This window comes from Petromyzon marinus, chromosome 3, assembly GCF_048934315.1.
Source record: "Petromyzon marinus isolate PM22_M1 ecotype Great Lakes invasive population chromosome 3, UKy_Petmar_22M1.pri1.0, whole genome shotgun sequence".
NCBI classification, from domain to species: domain Eukaryota; kingdom Metazoa; phylum Chordata; class Hyperoartia; order Petromyzontiformes; family Petromyzontidae; genus Petromyzon; species Petromyzon marinus.
In genome coordinates this window covers 16987849-17015512 of record NC_133669.1, presented here as the reverse complement: position 1 = coordinate 17015512, position 27664 = coordinate 16987849, and the positions used below count along the sequence as shown (strand labels likewise).

Genomic DNA, 27664 nt, shown 5'->3' with positions numbered 1-27664 from the left:
CGCACAAAACGTTAAGAATGAATACACCTAGCCGTGTAAAGTTGTTGGGACGGCTTGTTATTTAATGTGGTGGGCACTTGTTGCCGCCCCACGTATATGCTGCATAACTAACAAAAAAATCGCATTATTTACATTTATATAGGGCCGTACGACAGTGGTTCAGATAGCCGTTCAGGAAAATCTATTTTAAAGAAACACGCACACAAAAATACATCTAAGTTTATCGAACATATAGGAAAAATGCATTTAAGTTTCTTTCTAAAATGGAAGAATCTCAGCGGTCATGCGCAATTCTTCAGCCAATGTATAATTGTACTATTGGGCGGAGAGGCAAGAGAGCACCCTCTGTACTTAACGCGACATGCTCACTTCAAGAGGCACTCCACTGGTAAACTCGCTCATTCACCTGCTCTTATTCTTAGTTTTTTCGGTAAAGTCACGTTCTCCATCCTGCACTCGCCCTACCCCCACCGCAACATTCTGTATTCTATACACTACGTTTTCCGTCGTATATTTAAGCACCCAGTCGTCCATATCTGCCAAGTCGAGTGCTGTGCTATTGCCTCCGCAGTGTGTAACCTGCCCTCCTCCATCCTGCACGTGTCCCCAATCATTGCAACATTCTGTATTCTCGACACGTTTTCCATCGTATATTCGGCAACCAAAGTCGCCCATATCTGCCGAGTCGAGTGCTGTGCTCTTGTCTCTGCAGTGTGAATAGATTTGTCTGGTCACGGTTGCCATCCCAAAGCACGACCGTGGGTTCACGTGGATTATGCTGTTGATATTATACTGTTGGTGGACGACCGTGGGTAATAAAAACAAGCGAATAAACAGAAGCGCTCGTATTTCCCCCACCCAAAACTAAACAAAAAAAACCCATTCAGGTCCGAAAGTAGTGATTTTCTTTTAGAACTCTTGACGGATGGACTTAAACGGTAACTTTATTTGTTTGGGCGGTGAAACAGCTCTTTCTGTGTTAATCAGTTTATTTACATGTGAATATATTTATCCTACAAAACGTGATTTGTATTCAGTGATGGGTTTCATTACCCGCCTTTCATAATGTTTATGCAAGCACACACGAACGCCAAGCGAATTGCTTCAAAGTAATGGGAACGAATGTGCACGTGCTGCATCAACCCATGCATGAAGGGGCTCAACTAAGCATTGACCGAGGCATTTTCAGTGACAGTTGGCAGAAAGGACGTTTCCACCGATGTCTGGCATGATGAAACGGTCAAATCGATACTTTGGCTCTGCCAACTTGGCTATTGCACAACGAAAGTTGACAAACGGCAAATTTCACGTGAATCAACATTCATTCATTTCAAATTGTCATAGATCAAAGTTCGTGTTTTTCACTTTAATTCACCAAATCAATTTCTGTACAAAAAATATTACGGACTTTGTTTTCAGTGCAATACTGGTATTTGTAATACAAACCCTAACAATCTAACCGTATTTAGTTTCAATGTAAAGAACATTTTCGTAATTTTAACGCATCGGGAATTTGCACAGCCTCGGCTAGACACGCATTCCCTATAGATTGAACTGCACCTGCTCGGACAAACCACAAGTCATGCGGAATGTCATGTTGGTGTCTGAATCTATGCTGAACTTCTTTCCCACCGTACGTAGTCAACCGTGCTAACCAGAAGTGCGAAACTAGCGGCGTCATAAGCTCATGGTAGAAATTATACATTGATTAAAGTGGCTCGGCTCTTCAGAGGAAAACCGCTGTTGACTTCCACCAGAGGTTTTCAACGACCTGAAGAGAGGTGTGTTATGAAGGGCCATTTCCCGAAACGTTACCGATTTTGTTTTCTTTTCAGGCAGTGTTATTGACGAATGTGTTTAGTTTTTGTATGTTAATTGTGCTTGTTCACCACTGGCAACGCAGCAGCAGCATCCCCAAATAATTTGTCTAATTCAAAAGGTTGATGACCGAGTGGTATGGAGAAAACCAATGTGGTGAAACCGCATCATGCATGAAGCTCTTTCCCGACAAACCACACAGACTGCAAGCGCACACAGGCACAAAAGATGCTCAATTGTACTGTACAATATATTTACTCTTTCGTTTTACGATAAAATAAATAAATGTGGCGGCATATGCATTTATTTCAAGCAGCATAGCATTGCAAGCATTGCACCCACTCACCCCAACACAATGTCACTTTTTAGATGGGGACACGACTGGCTGGCAGATTATTTCTAATCATCCATCACAGCACAAAGCACATCTCATTGCATCATCTTAAGTCAAAGACTCAACGCATTTGCCTGCTCAACTAAGCAGACGGTAGTGCTCATCTCCACTCGGGGGCTCGGAGACATTGGTGGAAATTCCACAGTGCCAGGATGGGGGCCCACTCTCTTCCTTGGATGACCACTCTTGACTTTCAACAAAGTGGTACAAATGTTTTCAGCCCCAAACAGATGATTATGAGCCGAGCACAAACCAGGACATGAACTTGCGCTTTTGAATAAACCAGGACACACGGCACCAACCAGTCACTTAATGCTACTTTGTAAATCACTTAACTCTGTCTCAAGTAAACATAATCACTCAACTCTTATTTTTGTAAAGTAGAATCTTAAAAGAAGCTTCCCTTTCTAGGTACGTGAACACAGCGAATGACTGCAATCTTTGGTGTCAGAGGGGGAAATCCGGCCATATCCACCAATTCTTATCAATTGAGAATAATCTTTTGCTCGTTTACCTTCCTTGTCTCACGACTCCAGAACTTGTCCAAGTTGCTACTGCGTTGAAGCCTGATGGCCACGACATTACAGCCATGAATAGCAAAAGTGCTACCAGCACCACATCCAACACAAGCAACTATGGCAACATAGTTTGGCACTGGCAAGCCTTGTTTAGCCAGTGAAAAGTGTTGGTTGCAAATTGGGTTTAATGAATAATTTGTTTACAGAGCACACAGCCTCGGTCATGTGACTTGCCTGTGTGTGATACGATTGGAAGTTGTCAACCTAGTTGCTCAGTTGGGGAAACAGTTCAATACAACTGGTACCGAGTTGGGGAACTAAAACTTCTAAAGCCGAAACTGGCTTAGCAACCATTGCTGGTGACGATTGCCCTCTGTGTCGCCCAAGTTCATCGTGGCTTTCAGGGATCACACACGGCTCTAAACTACTTCCCATCAAAGAAGTTTCCTATTTACATCAGCTTGACAAGATAATTGCATTGTATAAGTTCCATTACACAACAGAAAGGGGGTGGTGGTATACAAATTATTTTGTAGCAGTTTTAATTAATTTTGAAGGCCACACGGAGTTTCAAGACTCCGTTTTGAGAGGGTCTCAATTTGAGATGGTTTGGCCAATTCCTTTTTTTGAGTAATTCTACTTCCAGTAGGAAAAAGCCCCCCAGAAAAAGCAATGCACGGAGAAACTCGACACATATAAAGGGAAAACACAACCCCTAAGCAACAAAATTGCTGTATTACCCTTTAAAGACAAGCTAGTCTCGCTATAGATGTATGCTATACGGTAGCAAGGCAAGTCAGTCGCTGTCACGCCTATGCAGTTCTACTGAAATTAAGACACTATCGAGATGCCCTGTGTACAGCAGCTCGTGCTAAAGACATCCAGAGCTTTGGCTTTAGGCGATAGCGGGTTAAATAATAGCAAAACCTACACAGAAAGAGCTTTAGGCACTTGGTCGATCATCTTATGCAGCAGCGGTCTCCACTTATAGAGACTGGTCCACGTGTTGATATTAATAACATTATGGTTGAGTGATTATCATCAAGTCCACAGCTCGGTTGCTACCGTTGGAAATGCGCAGCACCGTGTTGTTACCATTGAAAGTGCAGATGACGCAATAAAGCAGAGACCTTGACAGCAGCCATCAGATAAGTACATGACTTAAATTCTAATTCGATAACTCAACCATAATCATGGCCTCATTCCATCGGGAAGTGAAGTTACAGGAAGCGACAAAGGAAATGGTCATCACATCGTTCACTGCCCAATAACTGTCTAGGCTAGAAACAGCACTTCCTACGGAAATGAGAGCACATCGCGAGTTCAAAGCAGTGACAATCCTTGTTTCGGGAAAGAAAAATCACCGCATGTAAGTTTGGGTTAATGCCACAAACTCCAAGGTTCTGCTCTCTCACAGCTCCACTGACTGGAACGTAACTATTCAAAATCCTCAAACAAAAAGGCATGATGAATGCGATCCAAGAAACAACTATTTTGTCCCGTTTCTTCTGTCGTGTTTTTAGTGTCCCGTTTGTAAAACTAGCCGAAACGTTCAAGATGCATATCCTTTACAAAAATCTAAATATTCTTACTTGCATGTTTGTAAGAAACCGTTACATGCCCAGACTGACACGAAGTTGGGTTCGGGCAATCCGTGTTGCCAGACACCACAAACCATCCGTCGCTGTCACAATGCCAGCAAAGCACGTTCACACACAGACACACACGGGTGTGGTGCTTATTCCACTGACGATTTCACCACTTAACCAGTTTGATACAAACTGAAACTCTATTTGGAACAGGTGATGATTAAGGGACTTGTACACAGATGAATCACACATTGACCTCGCCCAAGGATAAACCAGACTTCACAGTAACATCCATGGGACTAAATAAAAAATTTCTACCACTTGGAAGTACTGAAACTTCACTCCCAATCTCTTTACATGGCCAGCAGAAGAGAACAAATAAAAACATTCACTGGCCAACACATCCCAGTATAATATACGTTACAGACCTTCATAACACAACTGCATTTTTCCACTTCCAATGAAATATCTGATCTGGGTCCGAGTCGTGCTGATGCATGATTGTTACATAGGAATTAATGTAACCGATGCCACTGCCATTAGAGGTAATTAAATTACTGAATAATAATAGACTCTTGATTAACCATACTGAGGGTGCTTGAGAAACAAGATGTAGTTGGAGTGTGCCAGAACACGCAGGGATGGTGTCTGGTTCAACGAGCGTTCTTTCTTTCAAAATTAGCTACGAGCAATTTGAATTTAGATCCATTTGTTCGCAAAACGAGCAAAATGTGCACTTATCAAGTGAGAGACCAATCGATAAATATGCGTCACATGGTGGCAGGGGGCGCACGCACCGTGGCCCGCAGCTATTTGTTTATCAGCTGGACTGTGCTCCTTGTGTTCTGTGTTGGGGAGAAGGGGCCTCGTCGTGGCTATGTAATGGGTGGATGGCGGGAGAGGAGTGGCGGTGTAACGGTAAGCGCGCCGACGCGACAAACCCAGCGAGCAGTTTGACTCGCGCTTACGGCCAACACCAGTGACAATTAGCTGAACTGGTCCTGGGCCTCCCTTAGGTCGATTCAACCTCAAATGAGTACCTGATAGTGTGTAAACACATCGCCACGAGGGAGACAAAGGTGAGTGGGCGTGGTGCTGGCCACCCACAATTTTCGGAAGGTGTCTCGCTCGTTAAGCAAGACACGCTTTTATTGCTCTGTATTTGATGACATTTATCCACCAAATATTTCAATGAGTCTCAGTATTATTTTTTAGGAGGGTATGGCATTGGGTCGTTTGGCCAATTCCATGAATGAACGTTTGGCATGTGGGAGGAAACCAGAATACCCAGGAGAAAATCCACCAAGCATACAAGGGGGAGAGACTAAGCACTGCCATCTCCTAGCCCCCACGCAGCCCCACAATCTACAACGTGGCAGGCCCTAGGGATCACCCACGCATTAATCAAGCTCAACCCTACTTACACGAAAGATTGGGCGAATTTACGGTTATTTTGGTTGCAGGAAGAAAAAAAACAGGAACATATATTGAGCTCACCGACTAATGTAGTCTTAGATTTGTTTGAGTCTCTGTTTATTCTAGCTCGAATTTATTTGTGCAGGAAAGCCTCTCCAAGTTAAGAATTTGTCAGGGAGATCCTGTTTGGGCATAAGACCCAATACCCTTTTGAGTTTTTGGGCTCTTTTGCATCTGGTATGAAGCTAGACTTACTGGGAAAAAAACAGGTGCACGAGAGAATACAACTCCACTGCTGTACAGAGCGCCAACTGGAAACTATTCCAGTTGCATTCTAGTGGGACCTCAACGCCCTGGGCAGGCAAGTGGGCATCTTGTGCGTAACGTCATCAGGACTCACCGACCCACAAAACTCAACCAACACGTCAATGGCTTCGACAAAGGTGAGCTTCGCCACACATCGCATCATGCTGCAGTCTGCATAGAAGGTTCATGCCACACGTCCCTCCAAAGCCTGAGAACACCACGGCGCCCGGCAAACTTCGTGACGATTTTGCAGGTACCGTGTTTTGCATGGAAGGGCAGTATTTGCATTTGGACTTTTGTTTACAAAACTTCTCGTGTCCTTCATTTAAACTTTTTGTTTTTCAAATCTTTAAGCATTTTCCTCCTCTTCTCTTCCTCCTCCTCCTTCTTGATATCTTCCTGATCTTCCATGACTCCCAGCCTCAAGCTACATACACGTAGAGCGGGGGGGGGGGGGGCGAGGGAGAACAGCATGAGTCGGCATGCCACCATGGGATTAAGAAATAATGTTTGCGATTCCCAGCACTTAACATTCAGTGTCATCTAGTCAGATAATAGTAATACAGGTATAATAACAAATTTTAGATTTTACCTAAAGGTTGATAGTTTACAAATTTAAATCCTAGTCGGGGCCAAATCTGCCTATCTTCCCCTACAGGTTTAATAAAATAACCACCAGATTGTGAGAAGACAGAGGTCCCCCTACGGAGAGATTGGTGGAATTTCCAACACTGGTTAAAGGCTAGAAATTGCCACGAGCACTGCCATAATGATCATTTGCACAGGGAGGCACTAACTTTCAATTCAATGCCCTTAGGGAATCCACTGCTGGATGAAGACCTCCACACACCATGTCAGTCATGGGGGTTGTTTGACCCAACGTCATATCATTGGACAGTGCAGGTTGAAGGTGGGGGTGTACAGGACCGGTTCAAATATCACTCGCCACTGATATTAACTGCAGCCGGGAATTGAACTCAGGCTTCATGGCGTGGTATGCTAACCACTGAACCACTGCTCCACCCGACTCTGGCTCTACGTGGAGCTACTGTTTCCCCCGGCCTCCACGTACAGTGAGGGAAAAAGTATTTGATCCCCTGCTGATTTTGTACGTTTGCCCACTGACAAAGAAATGATCAGTCTATAATTTTAATGGTAGGTTTATTTGAACAGTGAGAAAAAGAACAACAAAATCCAGAAAAACGCATGTCAAAAATGTTATAAATTGATTTGAATTTTAATGAGGGACATAAGTATTTGACCCCTCTGCAAAACATGACTTAGTACTTGGTGGCAAAACCCTTGTTGGCAATCACAGAGGTCAGACGTTTCTTGTAGTTGGCCACTAGGTTTGCACACATCTCAGCAGGGATTTTGTCCCACTCCGCAGATCTTCTCCATGCCATTAAGGTTGAAGCTCACGTTTGGCAACTCGAACCTTCAGCTCCCTCCACAGATTTTCTATAGGATTAAGGCAGACATGGGCAAAGTACAGCCACTGGGCCGTATATGGCCCGTTGGGCTTTTTAATCCGGCCCGCCGAACTTGTCCAAATATTATTATTAAATTAAATTTTACCTTTCTCCTGTAATGCCCCCATTTCCCCATTAGATGGCACACTTTGACCTGCCCCTCTGTCAAATTTTAGAACCCATTGTGGCCCGCAAGTCAACAAATTTGCCCACCCCTGGATTAAGGTCTGGAGACTGGCTAGGCCACTCCAGGACCTTAATGTGCTTCTTCTTGAGCCACTCCTTTGTTGCCTTGGCCGTGTGTTTTGGGTCATTGCCATGCTGGAATACCCATCCACAACCCATTTTCAATGCCCTGGCTGAGGGAAGGAGGTTCTCACCCAAGATTTGACGGTACATGCCCCCGTCCATCTTCCCTTTGATGCGGTGAAGTTGTCCTGTCCCCTTAGCAGAAAAACATCCCCAAAGCATAATGTTTCCACCTCCATGTTTGACGGTGGGGATGGTGTTCTTGGGGTCATAGGCAGCATTCCTCCTCCTCGAAACACGGCGAGTTGAGTTGATGCCAAAGAGCTCCATTTTGCTCTCATCTGACCACACCACTTTCACCCAGTTGTCCTATGAATCATTCAGATGTTCATTGGCAAACTTCAGACGGGCATGTAATGTGCTTTCTTGAGCAGGGGGACCTTGCAGGCGCTGCAAGATTTCGGTCCTTCATGGCGTAGTGTTACCAATTGTTTTCTTGGTGACTATTGTCCCAGCTGCCTTGAGATCATTGACAAGATCCTCCCGTGTAGTTCTGGGCCGATTCCTCACCGTTCTCATGATCAATGCAACTCCACGAGGTGAGATCTTGCATGGAGCCCCAGGCCGAGAGAGATTGACAGTTCTTTTGTGTTTCTTCCATTTGCGAATAATCGCACCAACTGTTGTCACCTTCTCATCAAGCTGCTTGGCAATGGTCTTGTAGCCCATTCCAGCCTTGTGTAGGTCTACAATCTTGTCCCTGACATCTTTGGAGAGCTCTTTGGTTTTAGCCATGGTGGAGAGTTTGGAATATGATTTATTGATTGCTTCTGTGGACAGGTGTCTCTTATACAGGTAACAAGCTGAGATTAGGAGCACTCCCTTTAAGAGTGTGCTCCTAATCTCAGCTCGTTACCTATATAAAAGACACCTGGGAGCAGAGATCTTTCTGATTGAGAGGGGGTCAAATACTTATTTCCCTCATTAAAATGCAAATCAATTGATAACATTTTTAACATGCGTTTTTCTGGATTTTGTTGTTGTTATTCTGTCTCTCACTGTTCAAATAAACCTACCATTAAAATTATAGACATCATTTATTTGTCAGTGGGCAAATGTACAAAATCAGCAGGGGATCAAATACTTTTTTCCCTCACTGTATATGGCAATAAGCCGCCTGTGTGGGGGGTTGGGGGTACCTTCTCGCCTCCTCCTTCTGCTGTTCTTTCCAGCTCGTCTCCATGGAGCGCAGTACGGAGTCGCTCTCATACTTGTACCTTCACCGCAAGCGGGAAAGAGACACAGGAAATAAACCCAGATAGTTTAAAAACTAAACTAGAAATTTTTTTATGAGGTAAGGCCCATATGGCCACAAATGATAGCGCAACGAAGTGGCTTATCACGTGGAAATATATAGCGGCCAAATATTGTAAACGCATGTTGATTCTAAATGTGGAGGGAAAAACGGGAGCACCAGGAGAAAAATCCATGCAACCACAGGAAAAATATGCAAACTCCAAATATACAACAGGTGTCAGAGGCGGGATGAATCCCACGACCTCCTGCACACCAGGCGAGGGAGTTAACATCTCGCCACCGAGAACCGCCGGGTGGCAATACAGCTCACAGATAGTCTGTTCTCCTATAAAGCGGTGGTTGCGTTCCTGAACAAGACCAAGTTCTGGAAAAATCGCGTTATAGTAATATAGGGTAAAGCAGAGTTCGCGATAACACATGAGATGCATATAAGGCTGAACAAAGACTGAGGCGCATGGGTAGCAACCAGCAGTATACCACCTTGTGTGATGCTACGCCAAGGCAGCTGCACAACTGCTTATTCCTAGTCTCACGACGTAATTCTGTTCACTCAATCGCACAATATCCAATTTGCGTTATGAAAACACACGTAATAGAACAGATTGAAAAGACAAACGCTTACACACATGGACATGCATACAAACTCCACTTATTTCAGGGTAAACAGGGGGCATGGGTACCCCAGTTACACATATCTGGGGTCCCAACTGGGGAATCACTCATTTATTCTGAAGGTGTGACCACGAATAACCCCAGATATTTAGCAGAATTTGCCGAACTCTGTTTATCCGTGGGGCTCCCGCCCACCTGTGGCACGTGACACAAAACGTCACCAAATGCCACATGGCCAGCAGGTAAAGGCGTAGGGGGACCCTCGAGGACGTTCTACGATGAAGTTTAAATCATCAGCCCATCATCAGTTAGGGGTCTCTCTCCTAACATGACATGCAAGCAAAGCTCTTTTTCCCCAAAGCCTCAGAAGCAAATTGCCCCACCTGCAGCAGCAATTGCATTGCATAGAGCCAGCACCAAACACTGCTGCCTTCCGTCTCCCAGGTGCCGGTGTAAACACTGCAACAGGTACTAATTTGAGGCCCAGTCAACATCAGGGGGGGGGCCCAGGACATGTTCAGATTTTCGTCACCAATGTTGGCTGTGAGTGGGAATTGAACCCGGATCAGAGTTCATAGCACAGCACTCTAACCACTAGACGACCGCTTCCAACATACAAATACACAAAACCACACGCATACATACAAACACACAAAATAAACATGCACAAACAAGGGTTTTCATGATCTGAAAAAACTGCAATATATCGCCTGACATAAGCACCACAAAAATCTTATGGTATGTATTGCAAATAATCGTTAGATCATAGCAGTTGGCTTTTTTTCTTAAGTGTGTGCGTACACCCACTTTCTGCGGTCATAGCCAAAGATCTCCTTGATATGTCGCGAGATGTCGTCCTGAGGCACGTCTTCGTCGTCGATGAAGTCGTCCATCTCCGAGTCATATTCCTCCTCCTCCTCGTCATCCTCAATCCGCCGCCGATGAGGGGGTGCCATCCCAGGAGGAGGCCCTAATGAAATACATTCACACACGCTTGTGGTCAAATCACCAGGAATAAACTAAAAACAAATTTTAACAGGTAAGGCCCACTGAGCTATATAGCCCTTTTTTCAGAAGCGAACTGGCCACAAATGATAACTCAACAAAGTGGCTTATTATGTGCGAATGTATAGCAGCCAAATGCTCTAAAACGCACTTTTCTAAAATGTGGACGGAAAAACTGGAGAATCCGGAGATAAAACCACGCGACGACGGCGAGAGAGACACCGCAAACTCCAAATATACAAGCATCAGGGTCGGGATCGAACCCATGACCTCCTGTATACCAGGCGAGGTAAGCAAACTTGAGCCCGGATAGCGCTTGGATCTGCTACTGCCATGCACAAAACAGGTGTTATAGACTGCTGCAGACCTACGTGGGTGGCACTGAACCAAAATAATGGAGTACTGCACCGTGCTCTCCACTCTCCCCAATCCGCACCGACCAGCAAACGTACGTGTGTTTACTACCACAATCGACATGGAATGAGCATTTTAATCCACTGCTGGATGAGGATTCCCCACACCATGACTCAGTAGTTACAGGGCTCGATTGACGATCTCAAGGTTACGAGTTCCAATTTTGTCTAACCTATTATTCTCATGATGTTAATACAATTGTGTATCACTTTGTCAGAAGTAGTTTCCATTCAGATATACTGGCTCTGCCATAGGAAGGTGGGATATATACTACTGCGTCAGGGCCACCGGTAGAGGTCAGAACCACCCCATGCGCACACTATTTTTCACGAGGGTCTTGCATTTCCATTTTGATGTTTGGACAATGTTCTTTAATGAGTCCTTTGCATAGGGAGAAAATCATTTCCTCCAGGGTATCAAGAGCATAAGTGGGAACACTTGAAGGTTCTAAACAAATTAGTTCAAAGCTTATCAGCCGACTCCTGGCCATCAGTCATTACCAAACCTGCTGGCCCAGCAAGTCAAAAATCGACAACCTATGAATCAGAGATGGGAAAAGCCATTTAAATTACACTGGAATAATATAGAGTAGACAAATGATCAATCAACCATATCCAGTATAATTTAAATACAAACGGCCAATTACTTTGAGGTGTGAAATGTAACTAACAATTACAAAGGAAATGAAATTACACATTTAAATTACATCACTTAGACACTGCTCGTCTCTGCGATCAACCCTTGATTCCACAGCTCGGCCTCAAAACACGTAACTAGCATAACAATCTTGCTGGGGAGCTCACCTCGATAGGCCATGGGTGGCCCAGGCTTCCTGCCCATCGGCCCTCCTGGCGGTGGCCCTCTCGAGGGCATGGTCGCGCCTTGCTGTGGCCCCCGCGAGAGGCTCCGGCCCGCCAGCGCAGCCGCTCTCTCCTGCTGCTTCTGCGCCAAGTCTCTGGTGGACACTGTCTCCGACACCACAGTGCACCGTGGCTGGCTCCCTACAACTCCTCCCGAGCCCTCGTGGGGCCCAGATAGCCGCACTCCCAGCCTGGGCCCAGTATCGAACTTCCGTGGCTCTGCCTGCTTTGGTGCCTGAGCCGCACCGTCTGCTTTTCTGGGTCCCTGGGCAGGCCTCGGTAGTCCCTGGGAAGGCCTCGATGGTCCCTGGGTAGGCCTCATTGTTCCCTGGGCAGGCCTCGGTGGTCCCTGGCTGGACCCCGGTTGTCCATGACTGGATCCCGGCTTTATTCCCTGGCGCTCAACACCCGGTCTTGCTGACGGATTGTTGACGGGCTTACTGCTGCCATGGGGAGGTTTACTCAAAATTCTGGGTAGTTGTTGGCTCTTGGAACGCGGTTCCTGATCATTGCTCTGCTTGGACAGACCTAAAATCCCGCTCTCTTTTTCTGATGTCTGCTTCACAATCACAGGTTTGCTGGGCCCTTTAAGGCTTGCTGATGATGCCAACGATGGTGACGATGATGACGATGATGATGAGGGCCGGCTCACCTTGGCACCAGCAGATGAAGAGCCATTAAGTCTTACTGGCACGACAGCCTTACCCTCTGGTGCAGGTTTCCCTGCAGAGGCATGCCCCCGGCTGCCCTCTCTGCCACTGCTGTCCCTACCATCCCTGCCGTTCCTGTCGTCCCTGGTGTCCCTACCGTCCCTGGTGTCTCTACCGTCCCTGGTGTCCCTACCGTCCCTGGTGTCCCTACCGTCCCTGGTGTCCCTACCGTCCCTGGTGTCCCTACCGTCCCTGGTGTCTCTACCGTCCCTGGTGTCTCTACCGTCCCTGGTGTCTCTACCGTCCCTGGTGTCTCTACCGTCCCTGGTGTCTCTACCGTCCCTGGTGTCCCTACCGTCCCTGGTGTCCCTACCGTTCCTGATGTCCCTACCATTCCTGATGTCCCTACCGTCCCTACCATCCCTGGTGTCCCTACCGTCCCTGCCATCCCTGGTGTCCCTACCGTCCCTGCCATCTTTGCCGTCCCTGCCCTCTTTGCCGTCCCTGCCATCCCTGCTGTCCTCTTTGGTTTCTTTCTTGTCACTAGGCTGTCCCTTTTCCCTCTTTTTGAGGACAGTCTCCAGATACTCCCGCTGCCGGACCTCCAGCTGTGTGAGTCCGTTGATATCGACCTCCTTCTTGACAGGCGGCGCCTTCGGTACAAGCGGCACGGGCTCATGCTGCTTCTTCTCCGCCAACTTCAGGAGCTCCATGAAGCTCAGTGATGACGACGGCGCCGCCTTAGACTGCACCTTCGCCACCTTTTTCGTCTTATCCCTGGACGTTTCCGCACCCCCCGGTACCCGTTCCTGGCTCCGTGCTGGTGCGCCGGAGTCATATCGCGGTCGCTTGGCAGGGATGGGGGTGGTGGCCGATTCCTGCACTGAGTGCTTGATGTGCACGTTGCGTCTGTCGCTGTCACTCGAGTCGTTAGCGCAGTGCGTTTCGCGATCTTTGTTCTTCTGGTGCTGCTCCCCTTCCCGCTGCTGTCGAGTGGGCTTTTCTTTCTCGATGACGGGGATGCCGTTGTAACCATGGAAGTTGTCCTTGGTTCGTGATGCCATCGCCCGGGCCTTGCGCGTGGTCTTAAGCTCGTTGCGCTTAGCCAGCAGCTCCGCCTTACGCTTCTCATCCTCCACGGCTGGGCGCACAAACGAGTTAGTTCCATTGCAGCATTAATATAAATAATAACACCATATATATTCTTAGCTCTTTCGGTAAAGTCACGTTGAAGGGAAACAATAAAATAATAAAATATAATAATAAAATATATAATATATAATGAAAAATGAATGTTTTATTATTTATATATATATATTACTATTTTATTGTTTCCCTTCAATGTGACTTTACCGAAAGAGCTAAGAATATGAATTACTGCAGTCACGTAAGCTTTACATCAAAACACCATATATATAAAACTTATTTACACAGAATAACCAAGTTTACTAGAAAAACTTTAAACATGTAAATGCACTATGTTAATGTGGCACCATCTATAATTATTACTCTGTTGCTTAGTTTTGGGATGTTTTTTTACTTATAGTTATGTTGATTTAGGAAGCTAACCAGGATTTTAACCTGGATAGTGCATGGATGTATGACCACCGAGAATAAAGCAGGTGTTATAGGCTGCTGAGTGGATACAATGTAGGCCAAGAGCAGAGCAGTAAAATCCATTGTTATACTATACTATGCTCCTCGTCTTCTGGCCAGTGTGGTCAAGTATAGTGAAATAACTCCCATGGCCCACACGGGGTGGGAAGACATTCATCCAGCAGTGGATTGTCAAGAGGGCTAATCATTTATACATTCTGCACTAAACTGTACTGGGAACTTCCATATAATTTGATATGGTTGAAGTGCATTCATCGGAATTGTAAGATTGTGTGCTCAAATACCAGTCAGGTATCTGACCCAGCCCCTTCACCCCTCGGAGGTGATTAAAATGAGGACCACTTTGTGCAAATGCAATCGTGGTAGACTGACTTTTTGGTCTGCACTGCAAGACAACTGTCATTTCCGTGTGTTCCCAACAATCTTAAATATATTAAAGGGTCAATGTAAACAAAGGCTACTTACACCTACCTTACAAACATAATTTTCATAACGTAAGAATGCGTGCTTGATTTGTTTTGAAAAAAAATAATAACGTATTGCATCATGCATAATTAATAGAGTGAAAGTTATCTCCCCATTTAAATGTGCACGAATGGTCCCCTCACTTCCATTGGTGAGCCTGAGTTGGCTATAGGAATTCCACAATCTCATGGAAAAAGCCAGTTTATCCATGACAACCACTGTTGGCTTCTCACAAGTAAACTCATTTCATTGATCCTGCAAAGACGAAGGGATGGAGTCAACCCCTGACCAGCATTGTAACTCATACCCTTCCAAATCGTGAGTCACATGCTCCAACCTTCGTGCCATCTACTGGAAAATTTACCCATGTATTTCAGTAACCATTGTCTGGTACACTCACCTTTTTTACGTTCGTCCTCCTCTCTTCGACGGAGAAAGGCCTGCACAGCTGCAGACTGCACCCCCTTCACTTTGGGGTCTCTCTTTGGGGGGCCCACAGCCAGGCTATACCTCTTCTTCTCACACAAACAAACACACACAGATGCCATGTTTAGTTTCATACAGTGCAGGGGGGGGGTGCTTGAGGAGAGCACCTACTAAGATTGCACAAGCTTGCAATCCAACAGTTTGGAGATAAGCGTCGGCCCGATAATAGACTTGTGAAACTCTCAAACATGTTGAATGGGAATGTGGCCAGGCAATGGGAGTACATCAAGTCGGTTCGTGAACCTGTCTGTAGGGAGCTTTGTAAATTACACGAGTATTGTTTTTATTGTAAGGCTGAAATGGCACACTAGAGGGAAATGTGGCCAGCATGTTTATCTTCCCAGTGCCGATTTTCACATATAACAGCAGATCTCAATGAAGGCCGAAATGTCTTATGGGAGGCCCAGGTTAAACTTGTGTACCGCCGATGCTGATAGAGGCCAAGATTTGTACCTGGGTCAACTTGATGTTGGTATGGCGTCTTAACCACGAGACCCCACTAGGCATGATACAATTACCCCTTTGCATGCACATGTTCCTCAGACTGCTAGAACACTATTGGAGGCAATGCATCACAATGTGATTCTATAGCGGCAATAAATAAATTTATAGATACGTCAAAAATATGCTCAACAAATGTTGGAAAAACAAAAACTGTGAAAGGAGACACCGTAATTTTGTATAAGGAAAGCTATCTTCGTACAATATAGATATTGGCCATGGCAATAGGGATTTTTTTGAAAACATGAGGCAAGCCCCGGTCAATGCTCATTTTAGCTAAAAGTGTTCTGGAACCGATTATGCAATGCTCAAAGCATCCAAGGCATGCTAACCCTTCTGGGCATTCAAGTAGGTGCAGCTGCTGCAGTTTAGCAATGCCCCACTTAACATGTAAACGACCCATTTTTCATTTTTAAACTACTTTATACGAAACAAAGGGTAGCCACAGCTTAATGTATGTTGTCAGAACAGATAACTACATAAAGACACCATAGCAGAATAATGCAAACACAGGTAATAGTATTGACATCCGTTGATAACGTTATAATAGGATTAGATTAGATTAGTGTAACTTTATTCTTCGGTTCTTTCGGTAAAGTCACGTAGATAGAAAAATAATAAAATGATAAACACATCACGACGTTTCGATCGCAACACAAGCAATCGTCCTCAGGTGAACAAATACAGCAGGCGGACTGCTGAGGCAAGAAGAAATATAGCGAGAGAACTCCTGCAGCCAAAGGTTATATATGCTTGAAGTGGGCGGGGCTAGAGATGGAATTTGCAAGTAAATGCAAGATCGTAGAGCCAAGAATACCTCGGCTAATATGTCTGTATTAACCACAATACTTGTGGTCAGAATGCAAACAAAAATAAGGCGATCGGTATTACCTTGGTGTCGCGGCATTTATTCAGAGAAGTGAGCGACTCGATCAGATGACCCCTCTTGTCTGAGTCTGTTCAAAGATCTAATGGTTGAGTGGAAACCCTCCCCGTAGATGCGGCTAAATCTAGACTTAAAGTGCCTCTATGGGGAGGTTTTCCACACAACCATTACATCTTTTAACAGACTCCGAGACAAGAGGGCTCATCTGAGCGAGTTGCTCACTTCTTTGAAGCGATGCCGCGACACCAATCTAGGCGAGGCCGGAGGCTCTGCACGGGACTAGGCCTCACCACGCCACTCTGTCATGCGAGTACTTTGTGCTATAGAGTCGATAAATACTGCTATAGAGTCAGTATGTACTACTGTAGTGATAGCAGGTACCACCACAGTCGGTATGCACTACTGTAATCATAGCAGGTACCACCACAGTCAGTATGCACTGCTGTTAGATTTTTAAGAGTATGTTTGAAATATTTTTTTGACCCGGGCAACGCCGGGTACTTCCTGCTAGTTCAATATAAATCTATGTTTACCATGACCATTAAATAATTATTATTGTTACAGATCAGCAGATGAAAGTGTTACGATAGTAATAGAAGATTAAGCCCATATTATTTTGGGTTGTCACTCACGCTTCAGTTAACTATATGGTTGAGTAATGGGGTTACGTTAGTTAAGACTAAATGTTGGACTAATGAACAATAGGTTACATAGGTTACATTTTAAGTGAAGGATTAGGTTTTGGTCAAGAGACGTCTGATAACAAATCTTTGATTATTGTGTGGATTTTTCCGATTGTGCTGTGTAGCTCTCTGCTGCGTGTACAGTGGTCCCTCGGTTAACGATATTAATTGGTTCCACGAAAACCATCGTTAATTAAAATTATCGTTAATCGAATGTAGGATATACATGTTAAAGGCTTAATTTGTTCCAACATGATCGGAAGCAGACCTTTTTCACCCTAAAAACAAAGTTAAGACTTAAATACGCAATTTTAATAAATAAACGTTATAAGGGGCCGTCCATAAATGACGTCACGCACCTGGGGGGGGGGGGTCAGACATTTGTGATGATGTGTGACCAGGGGGGGGTTTGATAAATGTGACGTCACATCAAAATGCACAACTTTAAATAAATATAAACACGTTCTACTTAATTAAATATAATTTCTAATGTTTTCTCCTACAACATCAGAGTGCAGTGCCACATTAAATACGCACTACAATGACAATAGTTTAAAGCGATTTGAAGCATGTTTTATATTTTGGGGGGGGGGGGCAGAGCTTTGTGACCTCATATTTGAGGGGGGGGTCTGACTTTTTGTGACGCCGTGTGACGAGGAGGGGGGGTCAAAAATCGTCCAAAATCGCGTGACGTCATTTATGGACGGCCCCTAAGAACATGAAAGCATTATTTTTTTTATAGAAACACGGATAAACATTGAATAAACGGAGCGTACAAATGTGCATAGAGCACAAAATTAACAAAAATAACCTTAGGCTAAGAAGATGGGATGGCTTAAGGGGTAAATGGAGAAGTTGAAAAGCGAGCCAGTTGCTCTCAAACCGCTTACAGAAGGGCGTCGATGATTGGCTGAGGTCTGCTGAGTCCACTTAGGAGCGCTCCGATTTGCCGAATTTGGCGGTCGCGTGATATCATAAACATATCGTTAACCGAAAAGGTATCATTAATAGAAACAATGGGACCCAATAGGATGCGGATCGTTAACCGAAATATCATAAATCGATGGCATCGTAAACCAAGGGACTACTGTACAATCCGAATATACATTGAGACATGTTCCATAACATTTTAAGATCCCTACAGTGCAATTTTCAGCACACGTGGCACCGCAGGAGCAGCTTGCCATTGTAGCGTCTGTTGCAAATGTCCAAACCAAATGCCAACGGGGGAACAATCTGCTGGCAAATGCAGTGGGGAAAAAAAATCACTGTTGTCACCTTTTTCGGGGCCAATTTCTAATACAGACAGCAGAACTGCTTCCGTGTTTTTGTTGAAATGCACAAAAAAACTAAATTTTACGTAACGGTGATTAAGATCATTAAGGCAGGAAGCCTTCCTCTTATAATGTGCTCAATATTCCAAGCGTGTTTCTAGAAATTAATCACAAGCTTTGGCCATAGGTTTGCAAAATTACGTGGTGAGGAAGAAGGGGTGGTGTAGTGATAGAATTAAATGTACTTTGAATAAAATTTACAAACATCCCCAGACATCCTAACAGTATTTGAGCCTCGGTATAAATTCGACGCATATATCATATTTTTTGCAAAGTACATGCCAGAAGAGATTTGCTCATGACTGCCACCCTTTCACACAAGTACACAGGTTGAAGCCATTAACAGCCCTTAATATTGACTTTTAAGCGAGTTGATCTTAAAAGAAATGCATACAGCAATAGTAAGCTGCCTCGAGTGCCACGTCTACTGAAAAATGCTCCATAGAGAATGTTTTTTTTTACTTGACGGAAGGTATATGTTTTACTGCTTTTTGACTGACATCAACCAGTGTAAACCACACATTAAAAAAAATTCAAACCTAGAAATGTAACTCTTTATGCCAACCCTGCTGATGTGGACAGATCGCAAGAAGGGACAACGGAATGCCGACCAAAGGACAGAATGCCTGATATGATCGAAATGGACAGATTCATGTGCAGGAGTGAGATGGACTGGCATCACGGGCTCATAAGGGATGATTATGGCATGGAAAGGTTTCATCCAGCAGTAATAAGACCAGAGCTTATGGCGACTAAGTGGGCAAACCATACATCCATGACCTCCTGTGGACAATAACTGCATGTGGTCCATGCCGACAGCCCACTGTTTCCTGGGTCATAGCCGAAACTTCAGTAGAACTTGGTGGTCGGGGTGGTGGTTCATAATGAAATGGATATAGCGAGACATCCTGCTGACTAATGGGAGGGGCTGTAGTAGGTAGAACAGCAAGTTGTTTTTTGTTAAACCGACTATTTATTTAGCAGTTTCACTGTTCTCGCCTGTAGGGATTCTCCTAGTTTCTTTCCACTCGTAAAACAAACATTTTAGCGGAAAAGGCGACACAAAATCATATCATGGCGTTGTTAGTTGACGTGGAATGACATCACTACCATATGTTTAATAAAGTGATTCAGGGCGTGATCGCGAGTCTAAAATGTTTGTTCTTTTCAACGAAGCTTAATACAGATGTCCGCAGCCAGCGAAGCATAGCTTGGTTGTGTAAGAGATCATATTCTTGAGTGTTTGAAAAAAAATCTGATTTAATGAGGCTTGTGTTCCCGCGAGTTATCCAAAAGGTCACGTGAAACAATTTGCTGTACTGTAACTCCACTGCTGGATGAGGGCCTCACCCCACGCGGTGCTGGTCACGGGCAGGGGTCGGCAACCAAAATAACCAGAGAAGCCATTTCCTTTCGAATTCGGTAAAAAAAAATCAAAATTTCAAGAGCCGCAATTAATGTGACCACGAGACGGTCATCCCAGGTGTAAGTTGCGCTCTTTTGGTGAGCGTGCTTTTGTCAGCGTGGCACCCAAACTATGGAACGCCTTTCCACTTTAAATCAGGCAGAGTAGGTAGATATATGCCTGCTTTGAAAACCCCATCTCTTTAAACTGAGCCTTCCCTCTTTGGTTTGGTCTGTTGCCCTGGTTCTGTTTAGTTTCTTGCTTTTCATGCATTGCGCATTCGGATCCGTGGATGGAATGCGCATTATACATTGGAATTGTTCATAAATAACGTCACGAAGCAATCCTTAAACAGCCGCGTGCGGCTCCGGAGCCGTAGGCTGCCGACCCCCTGGTCACGGGGGTGGTTGAACCGTATTCAACCACGTTGGTCAGTCTCAATTGGTGAATGGGGAGGGACAGGTACGGTCCATCTATCACTCGCCACTGATGTTTGCCGTGGACGGTAAATTAACTTGGGCGGATGTTCATAGCGCGGTGCACCACACGCCACCGTGTCTATACTATTTGATTTCACCAGGTAAGGCCCACCGAGCTATTTAGATATTTTTGCAGAAGCGACCTGGCCACAAAGACAGCTCAACGAAGTGGCTTATCACATGGAAATGTATAGCAGGCAAATACTCTAAACGCATGTTTTTCAAATGTGGAGTAAAAAAAACGGGAGGATCCGCAAGAAAAATCCACGTCAACACGGGGAGAAAGACACGCAAACTCCAAATATACAGGGCGTTTGGGTCGGGGTCGAAACATCCTTCTGTATACCCGTCAAGGTATTTAACATCTCGCCACCGTGGCACCCTGAAAAGGTGTTAAAAATGAAATAAAAATGTAAGTTTATTTGCTGACTTGGGCGCTTCAAAAACTATTAAATTTCTCAGTCTGACGCGGGTAAGAGCCACAAAAAAAATCCGATGTTAAACGACGAGGCCCGGTGCGGGCGGTCGGACCCCGCGCCTCGCCTGAAACCTCCGCAGAATCTGGTGGGAGGCGAGCGGCGGGGCAGGTGGGGGAACGGACGACGGGGGTCCCCATAAACATACCTCGGTGCGGACGGACTCTTTGTTTTTAGAGGCTTCAGAAATCAGTCTGTTGAAGTCCATCTTGTCGACGCTATCCCGCATCGCGTGCTCTTCGTGCCGTTGTTTTTGGTGGTGTCTAACAGCGACGCCAAACGAAGACCTTTAAATCGCACAGCAATGGCAGCCGCCGCCGGCGGGGTGGGGAGAATGACGCCAACTCGTCGCGATGACGCTTTGCCCCGATGACGTCATCGCGCAGTTGCGCGTGGCTTCTCTGCGTAACCGGCGCCTTGAGAAGAAGTTCCATCTTCTGGGTCCTTTCGGTAAAGTCACGTCGAAGGGAAACAATAAAGTAATGAAATTATTAATTTATTATTGTATTATAAAAAATATTTTAAAATAATTATTGTATTATTTTTTTCTCTCCCTTCTACGTGACTTTACCGAAAGAACCAAGAATATGAATCTCTGCAGTCACGAAAGCTTTAAATCGAAAAATAGAAGTTCTATCTGTTTCCGACGGCATTTGCCGCCGACTGACGTCATGACGTTCGGAAACGTCAAGCGGTGACGTCGTTGCCGCGTGACGTCTTCGCGCACGCAGTCGTCAATTACCACCCTGGGTGTGTGTGGCCTTAACAAAAAGTAATATTGTATGCAATTGGCGACGTTTCAGGCAATGGTCCTTCTTCATAGAACCTATATCCGCTATGAAATGACGTGGGGCCGTTGCCCGAAACGTCACCTGACGTATAACATTTTCCTTTTAAGGCCACTGTGTTAATAATGCATATAGTTTTTTGTCATTGTTTTTGTGCTCTGTACTCCACCAGAGCAGTGTGGCTTTATTTTGGTGATGTGGAAAACAATTTTTTGTTTGGCCATGTTTGTTTGTTGTAGTACGGAGTTAGACTGATGGCCTTAATCTTAGTTGTCTTGTGGTTGTTGTTGTTTGACTTGCATCCCACTGGGATTTTTGCACACAGCGTTGGTGTACGGTGCTTTTTCAGGAATATTTTGCTGCTTTTTCCTGGATTTTCTGTTTGCACAGTCACATACAGTGAGGGAAAAAAGTATTTGATCCCCTGCTGATTTTGTACGTTTGCCCACTGACAAGGAAATTATCAGTCTATAATTTTAATGGTAGGTTTATTTGAGAGACAATAACAAAAAAATACAGAAAAACGCATGTCAATGTTATAAATTGATTTGCATTTTAATGAGGGAAATAAGTATTTGACCCACTCTCAATCAGAAAAATGTCTGGCTCCCAGGTGTCTTTTATACAGGTAACGAGCTGAGATTAGGAGCACACTGTTAAAGGGAGTGCTCCTAATCTCAGCTTGTTACCTGTATAAAAGACACCTGTCCACAGAAGCAATCAATCAATCATATTCCAAACTCTCCACCATGGCCAAGACCAAAGAGCTCTCAAAGGATTTCAGGGACAAGATTGTAGACCTACACAAGGCTGGAATTGGCTACAAGACCATTGCCAAGCAGCTTGGTGAGAAGGTGACAACAGTTGGTGCGATTATTCGCAAATGGAAGAAACACAAAAGAACTGTCAATCTCCCTCGGCCTGGAGCTCCATGCAAGATTTCACCTCGTGGAGTTGCAATGATCATGAGAACGATGAGGAATCAGCCCAGAACTACACGGGAGGATCTTGTCAATGATCTCAAGGCAGCTGGGACCATAGTCACCAAGAAACAATTGGTAACACACTACGCCGTGAAGGACTGAAATCCTGCAGCGCCCGCAAGGTCCCCCTGCTCAAGAAAGCACATACATGCCCTCTGAAGTTTGCCAATGAACATCTGAATGATTCAGAGGACAACTGGGAGAAAGTGTTGTGGTCAGATGAGACCAAAATGGAGCTCTTTGGCATCAACTCAACTCGCCGTGTTTGGAGGAGGAATGCTGCCTATGACCCCAAGAACACCATCCCCACCGTCAAACATGGAGGTGGAAACATGCTTTGGGGGTGTTTTTCTGCTAAGGGGACAGGACATCTTCACCGCATGAAAGGGAAGATGGACGGGGCCATGTACCGTCAAATCTTGGGTGAGAACCTCCTTCCCTCAGCCAGGGCATTGAAAATGGATCGTGGATGGGTATTCCCACATGACAATGACCCAAAACACACGGCCAAGGCAACAAAGGAGTGGCTCAAGAAGAAGCACATTAAGGTCCTGGAGTGGCCTAACCAGTCTCCAGACCTTAATCCCATAGAAAATCTGTGGAGTGTTGGATATGAGCCTTTTTCAAAATTAATATTAATAATATTTACTGATATTTTTTTTTGTAACTGGATAATGAATGCAACACAAACCAGACTCCCTGAGAAAAAACAGATGTAGATTGTAAAGAGGACAATTATAAATAAACAAATAATAAAAACTCCCGAGGCGAAGGAAGGGTGGTGGTTATCTGGGAGATCTCCTGATGGACAAACTGTTTGAGGTGCCACTGGGTTGGGGTCACCAAGGGGGGAGTTCCGATTCCAAGCCCCAACCTCGCCCCCCTTTTGTCAGCCGCAGACAGAGTGGCTCCACAAGTTAGACAATTTGCCTCGTATTTTGCTATTAAACCACGGTTAAAGTTCAAAATTCCACAACAAAAATAAGCTAACATTATCAATCATCACACCCACTCCAATTCAAACCAGGCCATAATCTACATCCGTGAATTATTACCCAACTATTAATTTTATATCAAATGATTTTCACCTTTAATACTTTTACTGTTAAATCACAAGCTTGAGGACAGAAATATAGAGTCACATCAAGGGTTTTCGAGAAGGAATGAGGCGAACGGGCAAACTTACGAAACGAGTTTAAATAATATCCCAAGCAACCCCGACCGCCTTTGTCTCTCCCGTAGCGCGGGGAAGCAGGAATTACACCCTATCGCAAGGGGCCATCTGCACAACGGATACGCGGGACTCAATGAGAAACACCCTCCGAGATCAAAGGGATAAGGGGGCAGGAACGAATATCTCAGCAGCGTCGAAGACGGCGAAAAACCAGACAGACAGCATTCAATTATTTTAATTAACGGAAAGCGAGCAGAATAAGCTGACCGTATAAGAATAAGCTTGGGAAACATAAACCAAAAATGATAGTGACAAGGGTTAAACCAAAAGCAGCCAGAGAGCGAGAAACTCCCGACCGTCTTTGTCTCTCCCGCAGCGCGAGAGAGAAAGGAATCTCACACCAGAGCGGGACTCAGTGGGGGTCTCCCCACCCCACCCCGCAACCACGGGCAGACAAGTAATTGGCAGCAAAGCCAGGCGAGCAGGTTTTAAGTTAAAGAAAATTGCAATGCACAATTTAATACATAACATTAATGTTAACGCTGTTCACCGTGGACCATGTTCCGTTATATAACCTTGCAAGGAATACGAATTCACAGGGTCAAGAAGCATACCCCTTAACCCAGGATATTGGAAGTAGGGTGATATTGTGATAAGCATACACACAGAATGACGGAAATGATAAAAAAACTGAATGCATGAACGGGGCGAAGCACTGTGCAAATTCCAAGCCGAGAGTTGCATCTTTTAGAGTTAATACAGAAGTGTTGTGTGTTTCTTTCCTGAATTATGCATAAGAACTGATTCTGCGTTGCGATCTGAACTTGGAGACCAAAAATAAACACACTAATCCATACTCAGTAAATGTTAAAACGAGAATAATTGTATTATATTGATCGATAATACGAAGTTAAACAGCGAAGCCGAGTTTACTCTGGCATACTCGCTAGCATAACTGTATACGATTAGTTGCATTATCCCGATTGGCAATACGACCTCGCCAGCGAGGCAGGGCCTAATTGTCATGAAGGCTGACATTAACATAACCACACCCACTCGCATAAATTAATAGATTAACTCTCTAATTAGCATAATTTATACGCATAATTGCACAAATTAACATAATTATCCAAATTTGATTATATTTTCATCATATTTTCATAACCCACATACACAACAGGAGGGAGCAGAAGGTTCGAGTAGCCAAACGTCAGCCTCGAAACCTTAATGACTTGGAGAAGATCTGCAAAGAGGAGTGGGACAAAATCCCTCCTGAGATGTGTGCAAACCTGGTGGCCAACTACAAGAAACGTCTGACCTCTGTGATTGCCAACAAGGGTTTTGCCACCAAGTACTAGGTCATGTTTTGCAGAGGGGTCAAATACTTATTTCCCTCATTAAAAAGCAAATCAATTTATAAAATTTTTGACATGCGTTCTTCTGGATTTTGTTGTTGTTATTCTGTCTCTCACTGTTCAAATAAACCTACCATTAAAATTATAGACTGATTATTTTTTTTGTCAGTGGGCAAACGTACAAAATCAACAGGGGGTCAAATACTTTTTTCCCTCATTGTAGTCACTTTAAGATGTTTTCTCGTTCATGTTTTTTTGTTGCGGTTGCACTCGATTCAAGAGCCGAATGCCTCACAGGGCTATACCAAATAAATGAAACTGAAACTGTCTCTCTCTCTCTTATGGGGGTCAGCGCTCAGGTCGCATCCCCCCCCACCCCCCGTCTGGAAGCGAATGCTCCAACCCAGTGTTATTCACTAATTTCCAAAGGGAAATTAATGTCCACGTTGTTCCGTCGATAAGACATCAGCGTGAGGCCCGCCATGCTGCCTGCAAAGGGACGTTTACGCATTTGTGTATTGTCGGGGGTGGTGGTGGGGGGGCGCACGTCAGGGGCCGCACTAAAGGCCACCAGGAGCCGCCAGTGATGAAGAACACTGCCCCCACCGCTCTCACGTGCGCCACCTGCAGCTCTGTTCTATCCGTGCGTGTGATGATGACGGCACTAGATTTAGAAGCTCGATGCCAATGTCGAGTTCTGAAGCCAGAGGCGTCCCTAGTGTACGGGGAATCGGGGCCACTGCCCCGGGCCCCGCGCTTTGGGGGGGGGGAGGGACAGGCGCTTCGACGTCACAGTGTCAGATGTTCAGTTTAATTTCGATTTGAAGCTTTCGTGACTGCAAGGATTCATCTTCTTTGGTTCTTTCGGTAAAGTCACGTAGAATGAGAATAAAATAATAAAATAACACATTACAATTCTCACGACGTTTCGGCCACAACGCAAGCGGCCGTCTTCAGGTGAAAGGTACAGAACTGTCGGGACGACAGAGCTTCAATGGAAGACGGCCGCTTGCGTTGTGGCCGAAACGTCGTGAGAATTTTAATGTTATTTTATTATTTTATTCTCATTCTACGTGACTTTATCAAAAGAACCAAAGAAGATGTTCAGTTTAGTTTGAAGGTTTCGGGGGGGGCCCACACATTTGCCCCAGGCCGCTCACCCCTCCGCGGACGGCCCTGTTCAAGCCAGAACGAGCGGGTTTCATGAGATAATTCATGTAGTGTTGTTCTTCCTCCTACGTTGAATGATCACAGACTACAGTGGCTTACTATATGGTCCATAGGTTGGGTTCCATGGCTACAATCGCACAACTGTGGCTTGTCTTTGTTTTATATTTATTTAAATAAACATTCAGATTTTACATTTATGAAGGAGATGTTGAGCATCGGTATGTTGATGTCCTGATGGGGTTGATGGTTGTTAAACCAGAGTCTTAGAGGAGGACTGTCAATGCCAGGAGGTGTGCGATGCTGTTTTGAGTCTCCAGTGAGGTTATTATTCTTAATGTCTACGTTCGTTGTTCCGCTCTGACGTGGTGCAACCCTCGGATTTCCATGCCAAGATGTTTGATTCAGCATTTATTAAATCCGGCGTGTAAACATCAATAGGATACAAAGGTGACTGTGCGTAGTGCGTGGTCCTGGCCACACCACTATCTCTTGTGTGCCGTGTTCACCTTACGGGTGCTCGCCAACAGCACTCTTAAGGGGATCTTTGTATAACAGTAAATGATGATTCGGGTCGTTGTGGAGAATATAAATGAGTAGAAAATCAACGTACGCCAATTGTGACTGATAGGATGTGTAAACATGTATGTGGAGGGACAGTTCATATGTGAAGGTGGCGTATTGTCTGTTTATGAATAATAAATGGACCACAACGACGCTAATGAATAATTAGTATTATGTTATACTGCAAGACTCTTATTGAGCAGAGCGTGCTATTGTGACCATACGACACAAATTATGGGTCATATAGTATATCACTGTAGTCCTCAACGGGGGATCAGCAAAACTGCACGAACTCTCAAATGAAGTCATCTCGTCGTGGCGAGCAGACCTCGACATTAACATATATCTCCTGAACATATGGCCAAATAATCTAAGACAGAGTGGCCCTTACCTATACACATCTATGGGCTGATAGACTTTCAATGGGAACCGGTTAATATATAACTCTTCCAGGTCTTTTAAAACCAAATTAAAGTCGATTTAACCACCGCGTTTCCAACACAAGAGGCCGAAGCTCTGAGACAGACGACCCCACCTTGCGGGATTAATCACTTTATTTGTTTAAAACAGACAACGGGGCATCCAGGGTTACATTGTTCCCAGGACAGCCGGGGAAGCCGCCAGATTTAAATCCATTTTGCGGGATTGCGGTAGGTTATGTGCGGTGTGACTATACAAAGA

At 44.9% G+C, this 27664-nt stretch overlaps 1 protein-coding gene across 1 annotated transcript; it reads right to left on the bottom strand.

Moving 5' to 3' along the window:
* Positions 1-1351: 1351 nt before the first annotated feature.
* SPTY2D1 (SPT2 chromatin protein domain containing 1) lies at positions 1352-21368 on the bottom strand. The gene is made up of 6 exons (XM_032976909.2): positions 21101-21368; positions 15103-15217; positions 11914-13761; positions 10499-10661; positions 8962-9039; positions 1352-6468 (listed from the first exon to the last, which is right to left on the bottom strand). Exons 1-6 carry the CDS (start codon positions 21179-21181, stop codon positions 6363-6365), a joined length of 2391 nt encoding a protein of 796 aa, XP_032832800.2. The 5' UTR covers positions 21182-21368; the 3' UTR covers positions 1352-6362.
* Positions 21369-27664: the final 6296 nt, after the last annotated feature.